This window comes from Coloeus monedula, assembly GCF_965178545.1.
Source record: "Coloeus monedula genome assembly, chromosome: 3".
NCBI classification, from domain to species: domain Eukaryota; kingdom Metazoa; phylum Chordata; class Aves; order Passeriformes; family Corvidae; genus Coloeus; species Coloeus monedula.
The window spans coordinates 40,938,643-40,960,080 of record NC_138783.1 but is presented as its reverse complement, the minus strand read 5'-3'; the positions used below and the strand labels follow the sequence as shown (position 1 = coordinate 40,960,080).

At 36.4% G+C, this 21,438-nt stretch overlaps 1 protein-coding gene across 1 annotated transcript in view; it reads right to left on the bottom strand.

The window, feature by feature from the left end:
- Window positions 1-21,438, bottom strand: part of ARHGAP42 (Rho GTPase activating protein 42) — a gene marked incomplete at both ends in the record, with an annotated part of 144,051 nt that overhangs the window by 112,529 nt on the left and 10,084 nt on the right. The window contains one exon of the mRNA XM_082278463.1: window positions 798-893. Within this exon, the coding sequence (XP_082134589.1) occupies window positions 798-893 (96 nt within the window). The remainder of the gene's footprint in view (window positions 1-797; window positions 894-21,438) is intronic.

The following is a 21,438-nucleotide window of genomic DNA, read 5'->3' as shown; positions in this document are numbered from 1 at the left end:
TCTGAAGATAGATTATAATCCAAATTTCTTACCAGTGGGGGTTAAAGCACTCCAGCTGCTGTGCTACTGTGCAAAAAAGCATCACTACAACTGCAGCAATGCCTTGCAGTAAAGAGTGGCTGAATTTCTGAATCCTGGAAACATTTCCAGGATTAGTCTGCTGAGGGAAGAATATTTTGATGACCTTAAAGAGGCTTACATTCAAGACAAGTTGAGCTGTTCAGTTCTGCAAATGCAGAATTTCTGGGTGTGTGCAGAAACAGAATAAGCAGCTACTAAATTTCACTGGCAGAAGTTCAGACAACCATATACTCAGGAATGCACAAGTTGTAATGAACATATTCCTCTTTTTAGACCTTTAAATAGTTCCTGCATCTTACTAGGCACTTAGGTGGCTTTTTCCAGGCTTATGTTACATCATAGAAAACTTGTGTACCTTTTAGTAACCCACTGAAAACTGTCACAATAAAAGTAGCAGCAGAATTTAGAGGATTCACAGTTGACTCAGCTGACAAAAGTACTGCTGAATACTTTCCACTACAATAAATCAAATTATGCCATGAAAACACAGCTTTTTTGCCATGAAAATATAGCTTTTTTGACATGAAGACATAGCTTTTTTGACATATATTTTTAAACCGGAACAGCATGGTTTCTATTTATTGAAATTTTTCTGGTTTTGTGACATGAACCATTAAAAAATAACTGTGAACTGCCCCACTATATTTCTGATAACATGCTAGATATATAAGAAACTATAAAAATGTTACCGCAAGCAGAGCAAAGAGCCTACTTACCAATATTAATTTCATCATCAGTTTCAGCATCTCCAATACACTCAAACTGAAAATCTTGTAAAGACTGTGAAAATTTTTGTACTGCCATGGATAAATCTAGAATTCAAGGAAAAAAGAAACAGAAAATCAGAATTACTCCACTAGAACTTCACTGGAGCAAGGCATCATGCATTTCTGCATTAAGTAATTTTTCTGTTTACAAAGTTTCCTTTCCAGTATCTTTTCTGGACAATAACATAATTTTAAAATCACCGTCACTGCTTCAAAATCAAAGAACCTGAGATTTCCTAGACACCAATGAAATAGGCTGATGCAAGATTTCAAACATTAATACATGTATTACATTGACAACTGAAGAACTTTCATACTTCTTAAAAAACAAGAAATTAGTATAAGAAATTAATTCTAGTGACAAATTGCATATGTAAGTAGACTGCAGGCAGGAATAAAACCTAACACACAAATAAACAAATTGGCCTAATGTCCTAAATCAAGACACAAACAACCCCCATAAAAACAAAGCATCATTTAAATTCGAATGAACCATTCAAAGAACCACTCCACTATCCTAAACGAAATAAAGACTGAAAAATCTTTCAAACACCTCCTAATAAAAATCCACAAAATAGGATGACTGCTTTTTAAAATTTTAATTAAAGGTAATCACTATCAAGCAAAAGAATCCCTACCTGGATTTTGCGCTGCCCAGAATTTACTCAATGCCTGTTCATTTTGTATTTTTACAGGCAGCTATATGGTACATCAGTCCAAAAAGAGAACCATCATCTTTGGACAGACATGAACAGATTTTTTTTCTTCTATTAGTTGGGAACTCTGTATGCATATCTGATAAATAACAAAGATGTAAAGAATTGGGAAAACAAATTCTGTATCTTTTTGATAAAGAAAATGGAAAACAGGAAAGAATCCTACCCAGAATTATTGCATCCTTACTGCACATTTCCTACTGTGCTGTACATGAAGACTATATTATTAAGTTTATTAACAAATTAGATGCTAAACACAAAGTGTTTTCTACTGTTTGTATAGATGAAAACAAAATAATCTTTATAAGATGAAGCACTGTATCTTATGCAAATACAGCATCTTTCATAGCTAAGTAAATGACTGGTCTACATTTGTTAGAAAGATCTAAACTTGAAAATATCCTGCTGCGAACAAATTCAAGTTTAAAAGGAAGAAACACAGTTTTATTGTACACTCCTTCACCAAGTTACCACACTGAGTCCTAAACCCTTATACAAAATTGCTGTATGCCAAGTGATGTCGAAAGGAACTACATGGCCTTAAGGTAATTGAATGAAAAAGTTTCTATACTGCAAGTACACTGGAATGTAAAAATTAACTGTTGCAAATAGGAATGCAGATATATTTCCTTCGGACAACCTAATAACTGCCCACAATGAACAGCATCTCTGTGAATGTGAAAGGGAATGAGGGAGCATGGGCTCTCCCCTATCATTCTTCCACATATGCAGGGTTTGGTGGAACAAATGTGAAAGGAAAATAAATGCTAAAAATACCAAAGGAGGAGTCTCCATTTCATATCCTGGATTATTGATACATGATGCCAATCTTTCTTTCACTGTGTCAGCAAATCAGACACAGTTTACCCATTTTGAACCTGAAGGAGGTATGTTTAACCTAATTCAGAAACAGTGGGTCTGAAGAATTAAGGAACTTATTAGGTAACTTGATAAAATCATGCAGCAAAATACCATTTGGAGCTATCTGCCTTTATATGAGGCCTTTTCTAATACCTTCAGAGTATTAGAAGATACCCTAATAAGATTAAAGCTGTTTAATGTAGCAAAGAATAAAATGAAGTTCCAAGGTCAGATGTTTCCTGTAACACTTACAAGTTCTGTACAAAGTTAATTTAACCTGAAAAGATAAAAAAATATTATTCTACAGAAAATTCCAGCTGACTTGGACATCTTCCTAAAGGCTGAAATAGGAGTTACTCTGTAAGACTCTAAGTTTGACAATGCAGTTGAATCACCAACATTGGACCAAGTGGTGCCACTTGGTTGTATTTATCACCTTCTTAGGAGCATCGTCATTTTAATTGATTATGAAATTCTCCCAGCCACAGAAAGGAGCAGCTGTGCAGTAAGCGTATCTTCTCTAAAAGATACCAAGATTCAAAACTGAATTAAACAGGATTTAAGAGCAACTGTCTCCAATCAAGAAGAGGCAAATGATGGACAAAACAATGAAAAGCACAGATAGAGCAGAGACCTTGCCCAGTTTTACAAGATGTCATTTATCACAGTATATCCCAAAGTCTTGATGTCACTGAGATTCCTCAAAGCATGCTGCTGCTTCCAGAAGGAAGGTAATCACCACACCAAACAAATAAACTTTCTAGAATCTGCAAGCTACATGGCATTATTAAGAGTTGCTCTTATTCAGGAGGTACATTGTAAAGTCATGTCCCTCTTTTCATTGAATCCACATGAACTAGGGCATTCACTTAGCTCAGGACAGAAATCTTCTTCCAAGCAGAGACAACCAATCTTCTAAGTTACTATAAAAACCTCACCAGTTTTATTGACTGGCGGTCCAAGTCTATCATCCAGGGAAGGATGGCTGCTCAAAAGTCTCAATGCACTCACAAATGTTGTTGCCCCTGCTCCTCTGCAGGCACTCAAATGAAGTAATCTCTCTGGGTACCAGCAAAAGAATGAAAATGCAACCTGATAACCTTCATTTGCCAGAGGGGTAGCTCTGTTAATATGTATTTTCTGACAGTTTGTTCCCTCTACCATTTGTTCCCTGTTTTATCAGATTCCAAAGAAGGATTCAGTTCCATTTTGCAGTGAGCCACACGGTCAAGAGTAGCCATCTACACTGTCAGAGCAAGGAGATAATTGTGACAGAGTTGCCTGTTTTAGTAAGGGCTGCAGCAAGTCAGCTGGCCAACAAGATTTATTTTTTTTGTGGAGCTGACAGAGGAAGTACTAAAAAGCTACTACACTGTGACCGGAAATAATAAAAGGATAACCACAACAAAGCTTAACCACAATAAAGTAATGTAACATCAGTATTGCATATGGATACATACAATACCAACCATCAGTATCATAGTGCTAGTGAAAGAATAATAAAAGTCATCATCCATCCAGGAAAGTCACCAAGGAATCAGAAAATGCACTACTCTATTGTACTTCTCCCTGAAGTTTTATAAATTTGATTAATCTCCTTAACATGTATTTTTTCAATAAAAAAATGCAAAAAATTCCTCTGGATTATTCTAGAAGGCAGGTTTATTTAAGACTCACTTTCTTTGAAACTGCCAAAGAGAAGTATGGAATATGAACTGTAATGTATTAACTTATTTTAGGCATCAGGGCCTTACAGCTCAATATAGGATGATAAAATTATGATCCAAACCCTTTGTATTACCAGAATTGTTCTTCCACTTTCTTGTCCTAGATTTGTTAAACAGATCGTAAAATAATTTCTTATATAGAGTCCTGAGGAGAAGGAAAGAACAATACATTGCAACAATGTGATGAAATTATAGATGCTATTACTCAAAGGATGAAAAAACGAGTGTATGCTTTGGCATGGCACAGCCTGTCACAACAAGGACAAAGTCCTACACATAAGGACACCTGACAAGATTTCCACAAGGTGGTAAGCACAATGAATTGTTTTATTGGGCTGGGAAGGTTGTCATTTGTTTGGTTTTGCCAGTCTGGTATCTGGAAGAACAGCATAAAGTCCAAACTTTTGATAGGGATAAATCAATCTCCAAAAGCAAGAAACTTTTGCACTTGCAGAGGATTTATATCCCTACCCTAGTAGCAGCCTGCAAGAAAGTGTTCTCAGCAAACATGTCAAAGCCAAAGTCTTTCCACTTGTCTGCTTACAAAGATGACTTCATTAGCAAATTGAGTTCTAATAACCAATGTTCTTCCTGAGTGATGTCAATTATCCTGAAAAAGCTTGGTATCATTCACTGGGGTTAATACAGAAAAACAGCAGTTGAAATCTAGTGAGAAGATTAAACATGCCTAAATCAACTCCCGAGCACCAGCTGGAATGCAGTAAATGGGACTTCAAACAAAAGACACTCTGGCTAATACAGTAACAGCAACATATCTGGCCATCTGACACAAAGCTAGCTATTATTACATGGCTTCAAAGAAAGCAGAAGCAAAGGGGTGATGACTGACCTAGAACATTAGAGGCAATCCATCAGTCAGCTGAATTACAGGACAGCTGAAGACTGGAAAGGAGACCACGTACAGTCACCTTTGGTGTTTCAAACCTTTGGGGCAGTAGGAATCCACTACCAGATATGACTAGATGCATTGTGGTGCCATGCTTGATGAGCTGTCTCATTTGGTCATGCACTGACATACACGTTTATTAAAAACCCAAGCTAATCAGCAAAACTCAGCACTAAGGCATTGTAATATGTGAATAAAACACAGCAGAAATCGAACAGTATTGCCAGAGTGCTTGATAAAACAGCATGCTAAAATGCAGAGAAACACTTATCTAGTTCATTGACCTCTGCTCCTCAATACCTGAAGATGAATCATTGTTATGGTTATTTTTAATTGCTTTACAAATAGATTTATTTTTTTGATTTATTTCATAGGCAACTCTCATGCTATAAACAATTGTTCTGGCTAAGTTATTTAAACACTTGAGAAAGTAGTTTTTATATGAGAGAGATTATTATTGTGAAACAGCAGCTACGAGCATAATTTGCAGTGTTCTTACCATGCTAAATGACAGAAGCAAGGAAGCATTTAAAAATTCATAAAAGTGAAAAAAGGGCTTTCAGTATTACAAATACAAATCTGCAAAACATTATTTATTTAGAAAAATGCTTGTGAGATACATGTCTTCTTAAATAGTTCATGACATCCTCTTTTACAGTGAACAGGGAACTTCCTTGGCTTTGTTATTTTATGAGGGAATGAGCTTCACGGATGCAAGCTGTATCAACAGCCAGAAATAAGCCGGAGGAACAAGAACACCCTACTGAGAAGCACTGAACTTCAACAGCTTCTGTGTTTGCTACAGTCAATTTGATTGTAAGTAGAACATGTCACAGTGGGATATCTTTTTCCACACCATACACTGTAAACACAGAAGCTGGCAGTACAATTATATTTAGGCAGTATGAATGATTAAGCAGTTAAAAGCAGTGATCATACAAGATTGCATATATCACTGCTATATTTCAAATTTCTTCCTGGCTTAAGGGCTTTCTCATTAAAACTCCCAGCTTCACAGCAGTTGGTCTTAATTCAGAGAAGAGCACCAAAATGTATTTTCTTCACTATTTTTGCCTTTCCACTCTTCATTGCTCACTACTAACTTAAATTGAAAAATAAATAAATATCAATGGTTTTAGATAATTATCACATTTAGAAAAATCTTCCTATTCATAACATATATGGTAGCAGGTCAGCACAAATAAGGGGCCCTGAAAATGTCTTACAAATCAGCCCAAAGCCGCAATCCTGAGCGTGGGAATGTTGGCACATATGCTGGTAACACAATTAATTGCTTCAACTGTACACGAAAAGAATTCTCAGGCTTGCTGCCAGAACGGGCAATCCCAATTTAATAAAACATCACCGTCATAACATGTCCAGATCACCTATAGTTAGAGAGCAATTTACAGTGCACATTAACACGCCTTTTAAACATTGACAAAAAGATCGTACAGTCAGCTGATGCAGCTTCTGACGTCTTTGGTTTCATGGCTTTCAATATTGGAGTCCTTCTTTTGCATGGAATATTTTCCACGGTATTTCTATTTTAGAAGTCTATCTGATGGAATTATTTACACACATTTGTTATTCTTTACTTCTCAGCTGAGTTAATTTCCGGATCATATTAACTTTAATGATTGTCACGAGAAAAAAAAAGACAAAAGGAAGAAAAAACCCTTTCCTCTAATGAGTGACCACATTTTATCCAAACTTCTGCAGAAGAATTTAATTTGACAAAACAAGGGCAGGCTGGCAGGCTGGCACAGAGTAGAGACTATCTGCAAGGGCTGATGGAGCTAACGATGTCCGTTTGCCACAAGGCTTTTTAAAGAATCCACAAGAGAAGACCACAAGGGAATAGAGAATCCAGTGCCTAGTGCCAGAGATTTTGCAGCTCTAGGGCCACTGCTCTGTATTGACACAGTCTTTCATTGTTGATCTCAATAAACTCTTTATTCCCTTTATTTGCCAGCTTCATCAGTGCATATTCTTTGCCAATTTGCTATTCATGGAACAACAATAAGCAACTAAAACAAACTGTCTACCAACTCCCTACCCCTACAATGCCAGATTACTTTTTTACCTTAGGCTCTAAGCTTTGCTCTTAATTTCAGGGAAGCTAATTTTTTCCCACAATCTCCAGGGAAAGGACATCAGGAGAATATGTCAACATGCAGTCCATGCATTGCTGCATTCCTCTGGGGTTACATAAGCCACTGAAATTTTTCAGTGTCATTCTCTTACTTATGAATATTTCCATGAGAAAAATGCACAATTTACTTTCCCATTCTAGAAAGTACTGAGAAATCCCCTTGATCAAATGCAACAAAATCCCCACCTTCTTAACACTATGAGGCAAGAGTTACTGAAAAGTCTGTATGTTCTGTAAACTTCATAGTTATTCATACCAACGCTGTAAAATCACAACTTCCTTTTGTTGGACACTTGAGCAGTACTTTGGATATTCTTAGTAATCCTCTACAGTTAGGAACTAAATCTAATACGTCTTGAAGACACTCCAAGAACGCAACACTGATATTTAATGAGAGGGGGATTTTTACACCACATTTGCATGCTTACTTGATAAAAAACATCATAAAACTTCCCTGAAAAATAATTGTAAACCAAATAATATTATACAGACAAAAAACAATATTGATAATATTTCATCCCTCTTTTCACTATTCCTCTCCTTACCCCCATTCACTTCATGTGTAGATGTGGAAACCTAACCTTATTCACGTAATCAGAATAGAAAGAAATGAACTTTAGTTTAGTATGCAAAAGCTGTAAAGTCTATAAAATTACTAACTTGTTTTGACTTTTCATAACTATAAATACATGAAATAATACAAATGCAACTAAAAATGTATGCCCTATAACCCTTAATGTGGATGACACCACACAGTACAAACTGCTCATCTGTTTCTCTGAAGTTAAAACATGTCTGTAACTTCATAGCTGTTTCTCATATTAAGTGATACTCCCACATCCTAGTATTTTATTTCTCATTACCTCATTCTTACAAAATCCTTTCTCAATATTTCAGTTTATAAGACTGTCTAACAATACTGTTGCATTTGATTAGAAAAAAACTGACTTTGCAGGGAATTACCATGGTCTAAACCTTTCAATCATCAAACCATATTCACAGAACTACACTTTACAAGTGACTAATCACATGGTACAAAGCAGAAGAGAAAATTTTCCTTTGCCACCACTGCAATTTTTTGCAGTATTTTTCCATGAATAAGGCTAGAATTTGCAGAAAGCATTTGGTTTCCTTCTACTTCTGAAATTGTAAAGATTTGCTGTAGGGTATAACTTAGTACTATTTCTAGCATGTTAGTATATTTTTCTAAATTACATTCAACCAAAACATTTCTATACAATGACAGTTTTGCAGATATGCTTGTTTTCATCCTGTAAGCTTTTTGGCCAAGATCCACTGTAAGGACTGAAATATTCCAACATTTCTTCTGTCTTGGAGAAAAATAAATCTTAGAAAACAAGCATATTTCCCTGCTTTTTTTCCATTCTCAAATAATTGAGTATCATTCTGCATTCTCAGTATTTTCCCTGTCTGTTGATAAAACTACTCCATAGTTCTCAATGTCTCAAAGATTCCTAAACTTTCATCCCTGCAAACTTGCTTTGACCCTCAACATACTTTCTCTTGCTCCTTCTGGGGATTTTAAATGCTCTTTCATGATCTTCCACATTCTTCCCCCACCCCACGGATGTTTATTTCCCAGAACAGTGTCAGACTTTTCCAGGGAGCTGGGTCCACGTTCCAGTATTCTCCCCCCAAACTCTTTCAATGAAACATGGTTTATCAGGCATGCTACGTCATTTCTCACTCCTCCTGCCACATCCCAGAGATACTGAGCAGGCAGAGAAGCACCACAAAAAAGAGGACATAGAAACTAACAGCAGATGCTGTCAGAGGCTGAAAAAGCAGAGAGTGATTTCCTGTCTGGCAGCTAGGGATTTGCCAGAAAAAACACGGGAATTCCCACATTTCTAGTGCAATGTAAGGTATTGGTGTGCTGGATGATCTTTCAGTAGTACTTGAAAAGACATGTTTTTCTGTTTGTTCTTAATCTTACCATGCATCCAAAGAAATTTTAAAAGTACATGTGCCTATTTGCACACAATGAAAAACAAAGAAATGCATGATATGATAATATAATATCAGAATATAATTAAAGCCTATGCTGCAACACATTCTTAAGGAGCCACAGTTCTGAGTATCTGACCAAGAGCAGTTCTGTCAGTTCTGTGCTGTGCACATACAGAATGAGATGCAATTTCCCCACTACTACCCCTACCCTTCCTATCCAGAGGAAAAAATAAAAAATAAAGATTATTTCTGGTATGAACAGGGAGCTCTAAGAAGCTGCTTTTAGGAAACCAAGAATAAATCACTGCAGCAATTATCATGCAGATCTTCAGCTGTAAAAAATTCTGTCATGTATCTTCCAATGCTTTTATGTTCCATGATTTTTACATTAAGTAGATTCCCCTGTTCTGTGAAGAGAGCTGCTCAAAGGAGGATGGGTCCCACTGGCCTTTGCTGGATGGTGGGGGAGGGATGAAAGGAATGAAAGCAGTTATCAAGGCATTTCTAAGTAGTGAGCTCTTGGAACAACATTAGAGTTGAGGGTCATGGGAAACAGAAGCATTGCTCACCCTTCTTCCTGACAAAGTTTTCTGTGCTTGGGCAACAAAGTAAAATGTGTTGTAAGACCAGGAGGAGGAGGAGACGGGAAAAAATTAAAATGCGTATATTTAGCTTATTTAAAAAAGAAGAAAATACTACCACTTGGCTTTAAAGGAAATGAAACACTTTCCATATGAAATTCTTTCAGGCTAGTAAAGCTCAGGAATACAAGGCTTGATTAGATTCTTTTGATCAGACAAGTCATATCACAGTCACATTGTACTTCAGTACTGCACTTAACAAGGGGTGGGGGTGTGAGAGTTCTAACACACACACAAACAGATGTAACATTTGTTTAGAGAGACACATATGCATTTCCACGCGTGGAGGGCAGAACTGAGATTCCTAATCAAACAGGATTTTGTTCAGTGACATTAAATGTCACTAAATGTCTTGACCAAATTTGGCCTAAAGGCAGTTTTTATGCATTCAGTCTACCATAGAGGCAGTCCACTACTACGCACTGCTTAGCTCCTTCTCACTACTTAAGAGAAAATGGATACTAAACACATCAGTTTCATACAGCAAAACAGCGGAACATGCTAGTTAAACTGTCTTCTACCTGTAAAATACAAAAGGAATTCACAAAATGCAGAGATGAGAGCCATGAAAGCACTTAAAAGCCTTTTAAAGGTACACTTTTGAGGATTTAAATTAAATCACTTGCGGTATCATAAATTCAAAAACCTGTTACCAAAATACCTACATTCTAATAATGGGGGGAAAAAATATCAGCCAAATGAAATATGCTTCATTAACTAATGAAACACACAACTACAAATCAGTTTTTCAGCAGGTGAGCTCCTGCTTAAACAAGTCAGAATTAAGCATTCCCAAGGAGTTTGGAGTTAAACTTTGATTTGCATGAGACTTTCCTTAACACTTACAGTTTTTGCATTTTACTTTCCAGACTTACTGCATTCAGCCAGAGAGAATAAGAAATAACCCCTGTAAAAACCAGTATATGATGTTTCTTTCTACATAGAAAGGTATTTCAAAGAACAGGATCATTGTACTAAAAAAAAAAAAAAGAGAGAGAAATATCCCTCATATTCGTTTTGCTGGATTTTTTACTTAACTTCTCAGACAAAAAGAAGGAACTTGAATGACTTTCAGCTGAAGTCTATTCAGTTTTTCTTAAGTCAACTAACTTGTAAGAAGGACCAACTAGCCTTCTATATAGTTCATGTACCATTTTTTTCAAATTTTAATTCTCTGGAATTTCGTTCTACTTTCCTGTCACAAAAACAGATTCAGGAACACATGAAAACATCCTCTTGTTATCTTCCTGGCAGAGTGATATCCTTTAATTAATAATCTTACCATCCATTAGTACCAGTAATGTTTATATTATGGCATGCATAATGAGTTATGAACTAACTACTATCACTAACAAATGAGACATTGTCATTAAAACAGATACATAATAACTAGGTTGTTTTATTGCTCTACACTCAGGCATGGTCAAGAAACATATTAAATAGTAGTAATTATCTGAAACTGGGGAAAAAGAGAAACATCATTAATGCCACTCCATCAAGCCATGAGAGACCTGCACTTAAAAACTATGTACAGATTTTGTCTTACTCTTTGACACTGTCTCTTAATATCAAAGGTATAGGGAATTGAGGCAAAGGTCAATGGTAAGCAAATGGTAAGAATACCTTGTTTAAAGAAATGCACACACAGTAATCAGCCTGAAAGGGATAACTGGGAACCCACAAGAGTTCTAAAAAATGACAACTAGTACGGAAATGATGGCTGTCTCCCAGGTGAAAACAAAAGGCTATCTAACAGAGCAAGAAGCAAACTCAAAACGAAGTAAAAATATGGTTTTTCTTAAAATTTGTAGTTAAATAATGAATCTCACTATCACTAGATACTTTGGATATTAAAAATTTATGTGGGTTCAAAAAAGGACTAGACAAATTCACAGAAGAAAAATCCACTGAGAGCTATTAAAAACATAACTAACCCCTCTCTCAGGAAATCTTCAAGCCCCAAAGCACTGTAGACAGTGGAAGCCTCACTACATTGTGCCTGCTGTTTTTCTCTGCCTTAGACAGTCAGAGCCGTGCGTGAGAGAAAAACAGAACCCACAGCACAGGACTCACTCATATCTAGAGACAGGATGTAACACCAGATAAGCTTCATGTCCAACCCTGCACAGTTGTGCTCATGCTCTTTGTAGGAAGATTTGGACATGTATTTTGCAATTGCTTGAATGTCTCAAGACACCATTAGCTGATCACCACCACTTGCTAGTAGGAGGTTATCACTCTCATGGATGAGCCAATACACCACCAGGGGTTATCCCTCTTTAGCCACCCATCCAGGGTCATCTGTTTTAGTAACAAACAATAATAGGAGAAGCAGCTGAGTTCACACTGAAAAAGTAAGAATCATGAAAATGTTCTGTCTTGCCAGCTGAACTACAGGAGATGTTCTCCAGTGTGTGAGCAAGGATAGGTAGATGAAAGCTGTATTATCTTCAACTGCTTCGCAGCCAGATGATGTGGGCCATTACACCCTTAGTTATATTACATGGCTGTAATTCTTCCAGCAAGGACTTGTACTATGAGGTAAACTAAGTATAACTTTTAACAGTAAAAATAACTGCATTAATAAATAAATAGCTGACAAAAACTTGATTTGGACTACCAAGCCAAAACAGCTTCAATGAAGGCTGATTATAAAGCTTAATTCCTTGGACTTGTATATTATCTTCACTCTTCTCCTTCAAAAATTTTCCTAAATTATTCTTAGCATGAGGGTAGTCACTACGTGGACAACTATTACATGATTCTTTTTTTTTCCCTCAGGGTTCAGTACTGATCTTTCCTCCTCCTATTATTGCTCACTGCATAGCATCCAAGTCCTGTAATGAACACGGAATTATCTCAGTCTTCAATCAAGCTAAGTCTAGAAAGAGTAAAAGAAGTATGTTTTTATGTCCTATCCAGCACCATTACCCTATTTACAGATGGAAATGCTGAAAGCAAGATGGCCTAAGGCCACACACCCCAAAATGGTGATTACGCAGACCTTTGTGGATCCCAACTTCTTGCCCATTATTCCAGATGCCATTCTGTCAGACCAGGAGATGTTAACCAGAGCTACAAACAACATGGCTTCTCACACTTCCCTGTCACCACAAAATCTGCAACTTCTTTCTTCCAAGCGGGCACAATTTTGAAATAGTTTTCTATTAAATGGAGCGAAGAAAATCCTAATTTCATTAAAATAAATAATAGAAAAACATAAATAAGCAGCACAACATTGTTTTGATCCATTTAATGTAGTCCCTACAGAAGGCCCAGCTGCTCCAGCTACAGCAGTTAGTGCTCTCTGTTTCAACTCAGTCTCCATGAAAATGAAGAACACCCAACACACAAACATGCCTGCTTTCTTAACAGCCATTTGCTAAACTTTAGTCCAAGCATCTTTAAAAAAAAAAAAAAAAGATAAAAAAAGAAAAAGATGAGACAAAATTGGAACAGAACTATTAAGGTTTGCACAATTAAACTCTGATGTTTCTAAATCAGAAGAGTTTACATTTAAGTAAATTTAATATAGGATTTTTGCATATACAATGTTTCCATCAGTTTTCAGGTGCTGCATGATGTTATTTCTCTTTCTCAAAAAACATATACATTTTCACTAGGATTAATGCCAGCTAAGATTTCACTCTAACTTCATCACAGCTCCATCTTAAGAATCAGTATCTGAGGGAATATTGAAAAGACAGGAAAGAAAAATTTCTTTGCATAAAAGTTCTAGAAGAAGCCTACACAGGTTTTCACCAAGAGAAATGGGGAAAAAATCCTTCTTTAAAGATACAAAACAACACTGAAATAGCTGATAACACAGCTTTTGGAAAATACCCACCCACCTTGTTTTCCACACACAATGGAAAAGTCAATAATAAGTCAAGGAGTCAATAATTCACCGAGAGAGTGAAGAAAAAAAAAATAATAGAAACACTTTGAGCCTGAACCAGTTATTTTATACTATTCATAAGGGAAAATTTGGTGTTTAACCTAGGAGTGTATTTTATCCAAAGACTGACTGCAGAATGTCCTTGACCTCACCATAACAACATTTTCCCTCAAGTACGCTGCAAAGAGTTGCACTTGGAGCACCAGTTTTGCATGGCTCACAGTTTGTTGGCTAGCTGGATTTCCATTCCATCACAGCCTCCTCCTCTCCCTTTTCTCAATGAGAAGTAGCTTAAAGGAGTTGTAGATTTCATTACAAATGCCCAGCAGCATTTAACATACGGCTTCCCTGAATTCAATTTAATAAAAGTGGGTACCTTTTCATGAAAGTATACTTTTCAAAAACCATGGCAATTTTTAACAAGCTTAAAACTAAATGAGTTCTGTAACTGGACCCAATTCTCAAATCATCAATTCCTTTTAAAATGGAACTGGAATTCTCTGCAAAGTGAAAAGTTTCAGTCTAGACAACATTTGCTGTTTACAATGAGCAATACGAACCAAACAAGCAGAGCACAAACGTGGTAGTCTGGATTTTGGACACTGCCTCTCAAATGCAGTATCTTTTTTTCTTTCTGTGAGCATGTAAAAGGCTTAACTGCAATGGATGGCCCTTTCCATGTCTGTTGACTGTAATCCTTTTTCATCTTCAGTTGAGCATGTACATAAACATGAATCAATGAAGAGTCTTTGAATTACTCAAGAGACTTCATTGAGCAGCCAAGCAAAACATCATCTTCCCAAAACATTCATGTTAGCTTCCTTGACATAAGTAAACAGAGCACATTAAAATATTGGCTGCAAGAGGAGGAAAACATGGCACTAACTAGCTGGGGTAGGGAGTAGGGATGGTGTTTGTTATTTTTAATTCTTTTATTTAAAATTACAGCAACCAATAAGCAGATGGTTTTGCAGATATCTTTGGGTCTAACATGAAGGGCAATACAAAGTTTCCCTAAAGTCAATTCTATTTTGTGAATTGTACCTGAATTAAGGACACTCAATCCACACATTGTTAAGAGAGATCATAATGACTCCCGCTGACTGTTGTTATAGCACAGCTCTGTGCTATAACAACTTCTGGCTCCGTAAACATACAGTGTATCATAGCAGCTCTTATCAAGCCAATTATTCACAAAGACAGGCTTGCTAAATGCTTTTACAAGCACCTTCCAATACAAAACAATACTCCTGGGACCCACTCTGCACAGACAAGAGCCCAGAACACTGATATAATCAGAGCTACCTCTATGCTACCCGGTCACACTCATTACTTAGCAGCCAAAGAGCTAGCAAATTTAACTTTGGTATCATACCCTCAACCTAAATATATAAATTAATCTTGTGTATTCTGCTGTTAATTTCCATAAAGACTGAAAATAATTTCTTTTAAAAAAATCCCTGTGGATTATTAATTATGAACTGGGTAAAGACAAGTAACGACTGCTCTCAGAATTAGTGTGGGAAACAGTAACTATAAATATAGATGAGAGAACCAATATTAAGTTTGTCATAAATAGTCTCATTGAGAATTATTTTCCTATTGGTTTTGGAGGTCACCAAAATACGCACACAGTTACTTAGAAATAGAACACCAACTAAGTCAAACAAAAACCAGGACTTACAGTGCCAGTTTTTCAGTAATGACACTCAAGATGCCTATTTTTCTTTGTGCTAATCCTTCCTCCTCCTGCTTCTAACATGAAAAATGAAACTTCTCTTCCCTCAAAGAAAAACAAAATCCAATAACCCTCAAAAGTTCAGCCTTAGCAAGAAAATTTAGTAAAGTCTTCAGCTTAAGAAGTCTCCTTGAACCGAATTACCCAAGTGGCTAAAAGATTATGCAGCTGCTAACTTTACTAGCTGGTATATAGCTTCCCGAAATATACTTAAAACATAATTTTATAATTCATGGGTTTGTCCTACTGCATGAAAAAACATAACATGGATGTCCACAATAGTCAGATTCCATTTTTTATCATCTTTCCACAGATAAGCAATACCTCAAGGTACTTGCACAACAACTTTTTCAGTGACGAGATACACATTTCTGAAAAAATCACATTCCATTGAGAATTCAAGAGCTTTTAGCTCTTGCTCTTTTACACTTATGAAAATATCATTAGCAACCTATACAATCCTCATAATATTTTACAGTCCAAACAAATATTTTCACTTAAAGATCAAGGTAGGGCAGTAGTAGACCTGTAAGGAAGGTAGCAGAAGATTCTTCTTTTAGCTTCAGTTTTGCTAAGTACTGAACTCAGCAAAGTGCATATTCCAGCTGTGTAAAGTATTTATCTTGAAAGAAACACAAGAGGATGTGGGCTTTAAGCCAGTAAAATACTCAGTGATCTGGAATATCACAGGATAGACCAACCAAACTGGTTTTACAACTGCCAGGGCATGAAGGCAGCAACAAGTACTTAACTCAGTTGCAGCAGCTTCCTATAACGGAATCAAATTTTAGTAGATTTTCTGTATTAACACTTCTTTTTCCTGCCAAATAATTCCTTTCTGAATCTCAAAGGAGTCTTACTATTTATCAGAGTCATCATAAAATCTGGAGATCAAATTGGAAAAAGGGTGTTAACACTGAGTAACATTTTTTGCTGCTGATACATGTATTCATAATCAGCTTTCATTTTTTCCTTTCTTGAAAAGCAGCAGAAGGATGTCACAATCTTAAATGCCAAGGAGGTAAGGTGATACAGGAAAATTACATTTAGGAAGCACACACTAATGCACATAGAAAAAAAAATATATATCTACACAGTGATGCTATTTACGTTAGCTTTAATACTGCTTGAAAGATCTTGGAGTCACTGTAGGCAGTTACTTTATAATATCAACTCAACAATCAGCAACAGTCACAAATATTAAGGCCTAGGAGAGAAAGAATGCCAGAAGCAGAAACTATCACTATTTGATGCATTATTCCCTTGAACATTCCATGAAGTTTCTTCCAATCTAACTTAGAACGGGCACAGTTACCATAAAGAAGTTTCAAAGGACAACCAAAGGGTGGATTTGCTAACTTAAAAGCAGAAACTAACTAAACTGGAACTTTTCAAAGTAGCTGAGGAAAGAAACCTGAAAGAACGAAGAAACAAAAGAAAGACCTTAAAAAAAAAATCATCCAAATCCAGATGAACAGGGCAGGCAGTGTATACAGACAACAGTCACTATTTCTCATAGAACCAAAACTGACATTGTCAGATAACATAACCAAGCAGCAGGCATACAACAAAGGATTTGCAGTCCACACTTAAATCATGAAACTCCTCACTTGCTGTCACAGACTGGTGTGGAGCCTAACAGGGCACCTGGATTCCAACCCACGTAAGATAAATCCCTCTCTGAGGGGTTATTTGAGGACACTTGGGGAAACTTTAGCAGAAGCCTATGCAATTTAGAGGGTCTCTTTGTTTGACTTGTTATAGAAGCTCAGTACTTCTGTGACGGTCATCAACTGCCCAGTTTTATTCTGGAAGTCTGAAGGCACAGTGCTGAGACCGCAGAGATGCTGACACAACTCTAAACCTAAGTATCCTCACAAAATCTGAAACTTGCATTTCAGTAATAATAGGACTTAATTACTGACTACATTAATTTGTTTCATTGGGAAACAATCAGGTTCTGCAGACATGTTTTATCAATTTATGGAGTTTTGTTTGTTAAAAAAAACAACCAAACTTTCCATATACTTGACATCCTTTTAGAAGCAGAAGCGAACTTCTGAGAGACCAAATTCCATGTTGTTTATCTGTACCTCACCATAAATTCCCCCTCCTAAATTTCTCTGAGAGGCACAAATACAATCCTTACTGGAATGAATAAGGAGTTACAGAAATAGAAGACTTCATATTTAAAGAGCTAACATACTTTTAATAAAATTTAACAAAACAGTATGACAACACTTCTGCAGGCAGCACGACATACAGTGCATAAAAAATTCTACTGCACTGTTAGTAGGGATTATCTGAAGAATCTGTTTAGCTTCAGAAAAATATGCTGAATACCTTTGCTATTTTAATACAATATACCCATCAACTGTTTTAAGATCTCACTCCTACACTTAAAAGTGCCTGTTTCATAAGTACCCCAATCAAACACATTCAAACAGTAACTCAAATGTTACAAATGGTATTTAATGCTTTCATAGATAATAACTTTTTTTAAATTTCAAACTAAAGGCATATGTAGAAACTGAGATGGAAGTGAAATCCCCCCATAACACTTACAAGACACTTAAATTACTCAACACATGATTATAAACAGCAAAACCAGAGAAAGATGTACTAGTTAAAGATAAATCTCCCCAAGTCACAAGGTTTATTTCACTGTGGGACAACTGTGACAAGAAGGAAGGCAAGAACTTAGCATACAACTAGTTTAACTTTGATAGAATCCAGATGTGGGATTTGATATGCAGAAACTCCAACTCCCACTGGTGCAGAACCTCATAGTCTCTGCCCCTCTTCACTGCACTCAGCCCCTCTTGCATACCCCACAATGGGGCAGGGGGATCAAGATTTAAATCGCTCAGTATGTTTTAAAAAGAAAACCAAACCAACCAACCAACCAAGAAAGTATCAAGCTACTAAAACATCCCCCCAACCCATTCACTAGTTAGAGTAACATTCCTGTCTTGTGTTTCATGACATCTGTACAGATGCAATTGTTGTTCAAATGCCATTTTGATTTACAAAGGGACAAGAGAAATGTTTATCAAAATAACGCAGATTCCTTTGGGAATGTTAAATGTTCTAGAAAACATTGCAAAATTGATGCTCGACCCAGCAACACAGTACTCAGAGCTCCATAATGACTCAAGAGAAGTGATAAAAGTAGGCATGCAAGTGAGTTTTTATTGTAAAACAGTCTTGAAGTCTCAAGGTGCATTGACAACTCTGGCTTCTCACAGAGAGCATCAAAGAGCCTCTGGAGTGTCAGTTAGGAGGAGTTGTGACAGCATAATGCATATTTCACTGACAAATGATTTGGAAGCTGTCAGAAACCTGGTGGCGGAAAAAACCACATCCTCTGCAACGCCATTTTAGTAAATTTAAGATGATTACCTCTCCCAGGGAGATTTGGGATAAGCTGCATTAAGAGACAAGAGTAAAACAAACTGAATCAACAAAACAAAGAATTACATCGTTGTTGTGCTGTAGCAATGCAAATAGAATAAGAATAAACACATTTTAACCTGCTGCATTTCAACTACACAGAGAAGGCCCTAACCAGAAAAAGTAGCACTATGTCCAGTTATCCACATTGCACAAGAATATAAAAACCATAAGTTCTTAGGTTGTATAGAGGTAAAGGAAGTGAGTAGATTCTGTCAATTTGTGGGTTTCATTCACTTAGACCAGAGACCAATGTGTCTCTTGGATTACAAAAGAAAAAGAATGGCAAAAAAAGGTACCTTTACAAAACTTGTAATTTTTCACTTCTCAATTAAACCTGAAAAAATAAATGCTAAACTAATTTCTTGAACATGACCTTAACATTTTCATCTTCCACCCTGCAATCTGGGGATAAATAAAAGGTGATAAGACTTAGACGAACATCATATCAGTTCATGGGAAAATGAATGCTCGCTGGGGTGCAGATGATGGCATCTTCACTCAGCTAAGAAACAGAAGCTACAGCTTGAAAGTGCAAACTCAAAAATTCTGTATGACTGTATCAGGAAATCTCTCATCATACAAAAAAAGATTTGGCTATGTAAACAGGAAATGTACTGCTGTGCCTAAACGCCTCTTCATAAAATGAAATATTTTGGATTTCTCATTTGACCTTAGGCTCCCAAACAGCATGAAGATGCAGCAGTTCTAAGCTCATGTAGCAAAAACCCAACCATACTGACTGTATTTGTGAGAAAACTTCATTAAGTCTATTGCCAAGCTCATATTTATGCCTATAAGAATCTGCTTAGACACACCTCTGCGTTCTTCTGTCAGTATTTTCTATTTTCCAATTAAACCAGTCATGGTAATCGATGACAAAACACTGTATATACAAGAACTGTGAGAATTTTAAGGTTTTTGAAGTACTTCAGATTATATCTATCTCAACAGCATAACAAAGCTAAGTTATTAAACCCACTTTCCGGACATTAAGAATCTTTGAAAAATGTTAGGTTTGCTATCTTTACATGCCTGTAAGACAGCAACTTGAATTGAACATATTTATTTAGTGTCTCTATATATGAAAAGAAACATAGTATTACCATCTTCAGCTATTTGGTTTTGTTTCAATGTATATTTGCACGGGCATGTATATATACTAAAATAATACAGCCTAGTATTCAAAACTAAGAAAGTGGAAAAAAAAAACAAACAAACCAACAAAACCAGACACTAAAAACATCTCCCCAAGACAGTTATTACAGCATAGCACCTCCACTTTGTATCACAACGCTGATAACAAAGTAAGAACTACCAGAAGAAACCATCTGAGGCTTTACTTGCAAGTATTTTAAATATGAAAAAGATTAAACTGTAAAATGTCTTAAGGATGTATTCTTCACAGACTGAAAAGTTTCACTCACACATGTACCTTCAAGTAATGTAACTTCGTGATTTGCAAGTAGACTCAAAACATTTCTTTTTAAGGCAAGACAATCAACAAGCCTCATACCCTGAACAGGAGTTTCAGGACTTAATACTTCAAGTCCAACAGGTATAAGTGAACAAGACTGCAACTTACGGGGAAAAAAAAATCCAAACAATTTAAGATTTTCCAGCAATGAAAAGTCCATTATAGTCTTAAGGAGGTATCTTACTACTTTTGCAGTTGCAGGTTTAAAATCTGAATTTGTATAGCTTCTGGCAACACTTGGATCTTCATGCACACTGGTCTCTTAGAGAAACTTCCCATCAAGATTTTTTCCTGTGATATAAATAAGTCTTTAACTTTCAGATTAAGTAATGGCAAAAAACATACGCTATATGGTATTCGTAGTTTTCAAGAAGCTGAAGCATTTTCAGATGCTCTTCAAATGTTCAAAGGGTCTTCTTTGTGCCTTCACAATTTTTCAGCATTCTCCAGAAAACAAGCAGCAGAACCAGACTAAACATCGATAAATGCAAAAACTATCTGTAAAACTCCTCAAATAATACTTGCAAACATCATACATCTCTGGCATCTGTCAGTCTGCAAGGCCATGTTCACCTTATTAAATGGACTCAACTCCCCCTTCACCAGCCAACTACTTTCCATAGTCAGTGTTAGCTGCCCTGGGGGCATGCCACATTTGCTGTTTCTTGACTTGCTGAAAATGTCTTCAAACAGATTATGCAAGGACAACAAAGAGTGATTTGCTGCAATTCTAACAATTTGCAACTCTCAAAAAAGAAAAGCATGTTTTCCAACACAGAAGTCTCACCATACTTTTTAAAAACAAAAAGCAGCAAGGGAATTCCCTCTAAAAAGCAGAGTGAAGCACTGGCTATTGTCAAGAAGAAAATATGTTGAGAAGCTACAGTACATTCATTTCCTTGCTACTTCAGTTGAACTGACTTACATCAACAAATTTATCAAATTAAGGTAACAAGTTCTTATATCCAAACTGTACGAATACAACCAGTCAGTAGTTCCTAGACAAAGACCTATGAGTCAAAAAACATCAGGCATTCATGATGCTT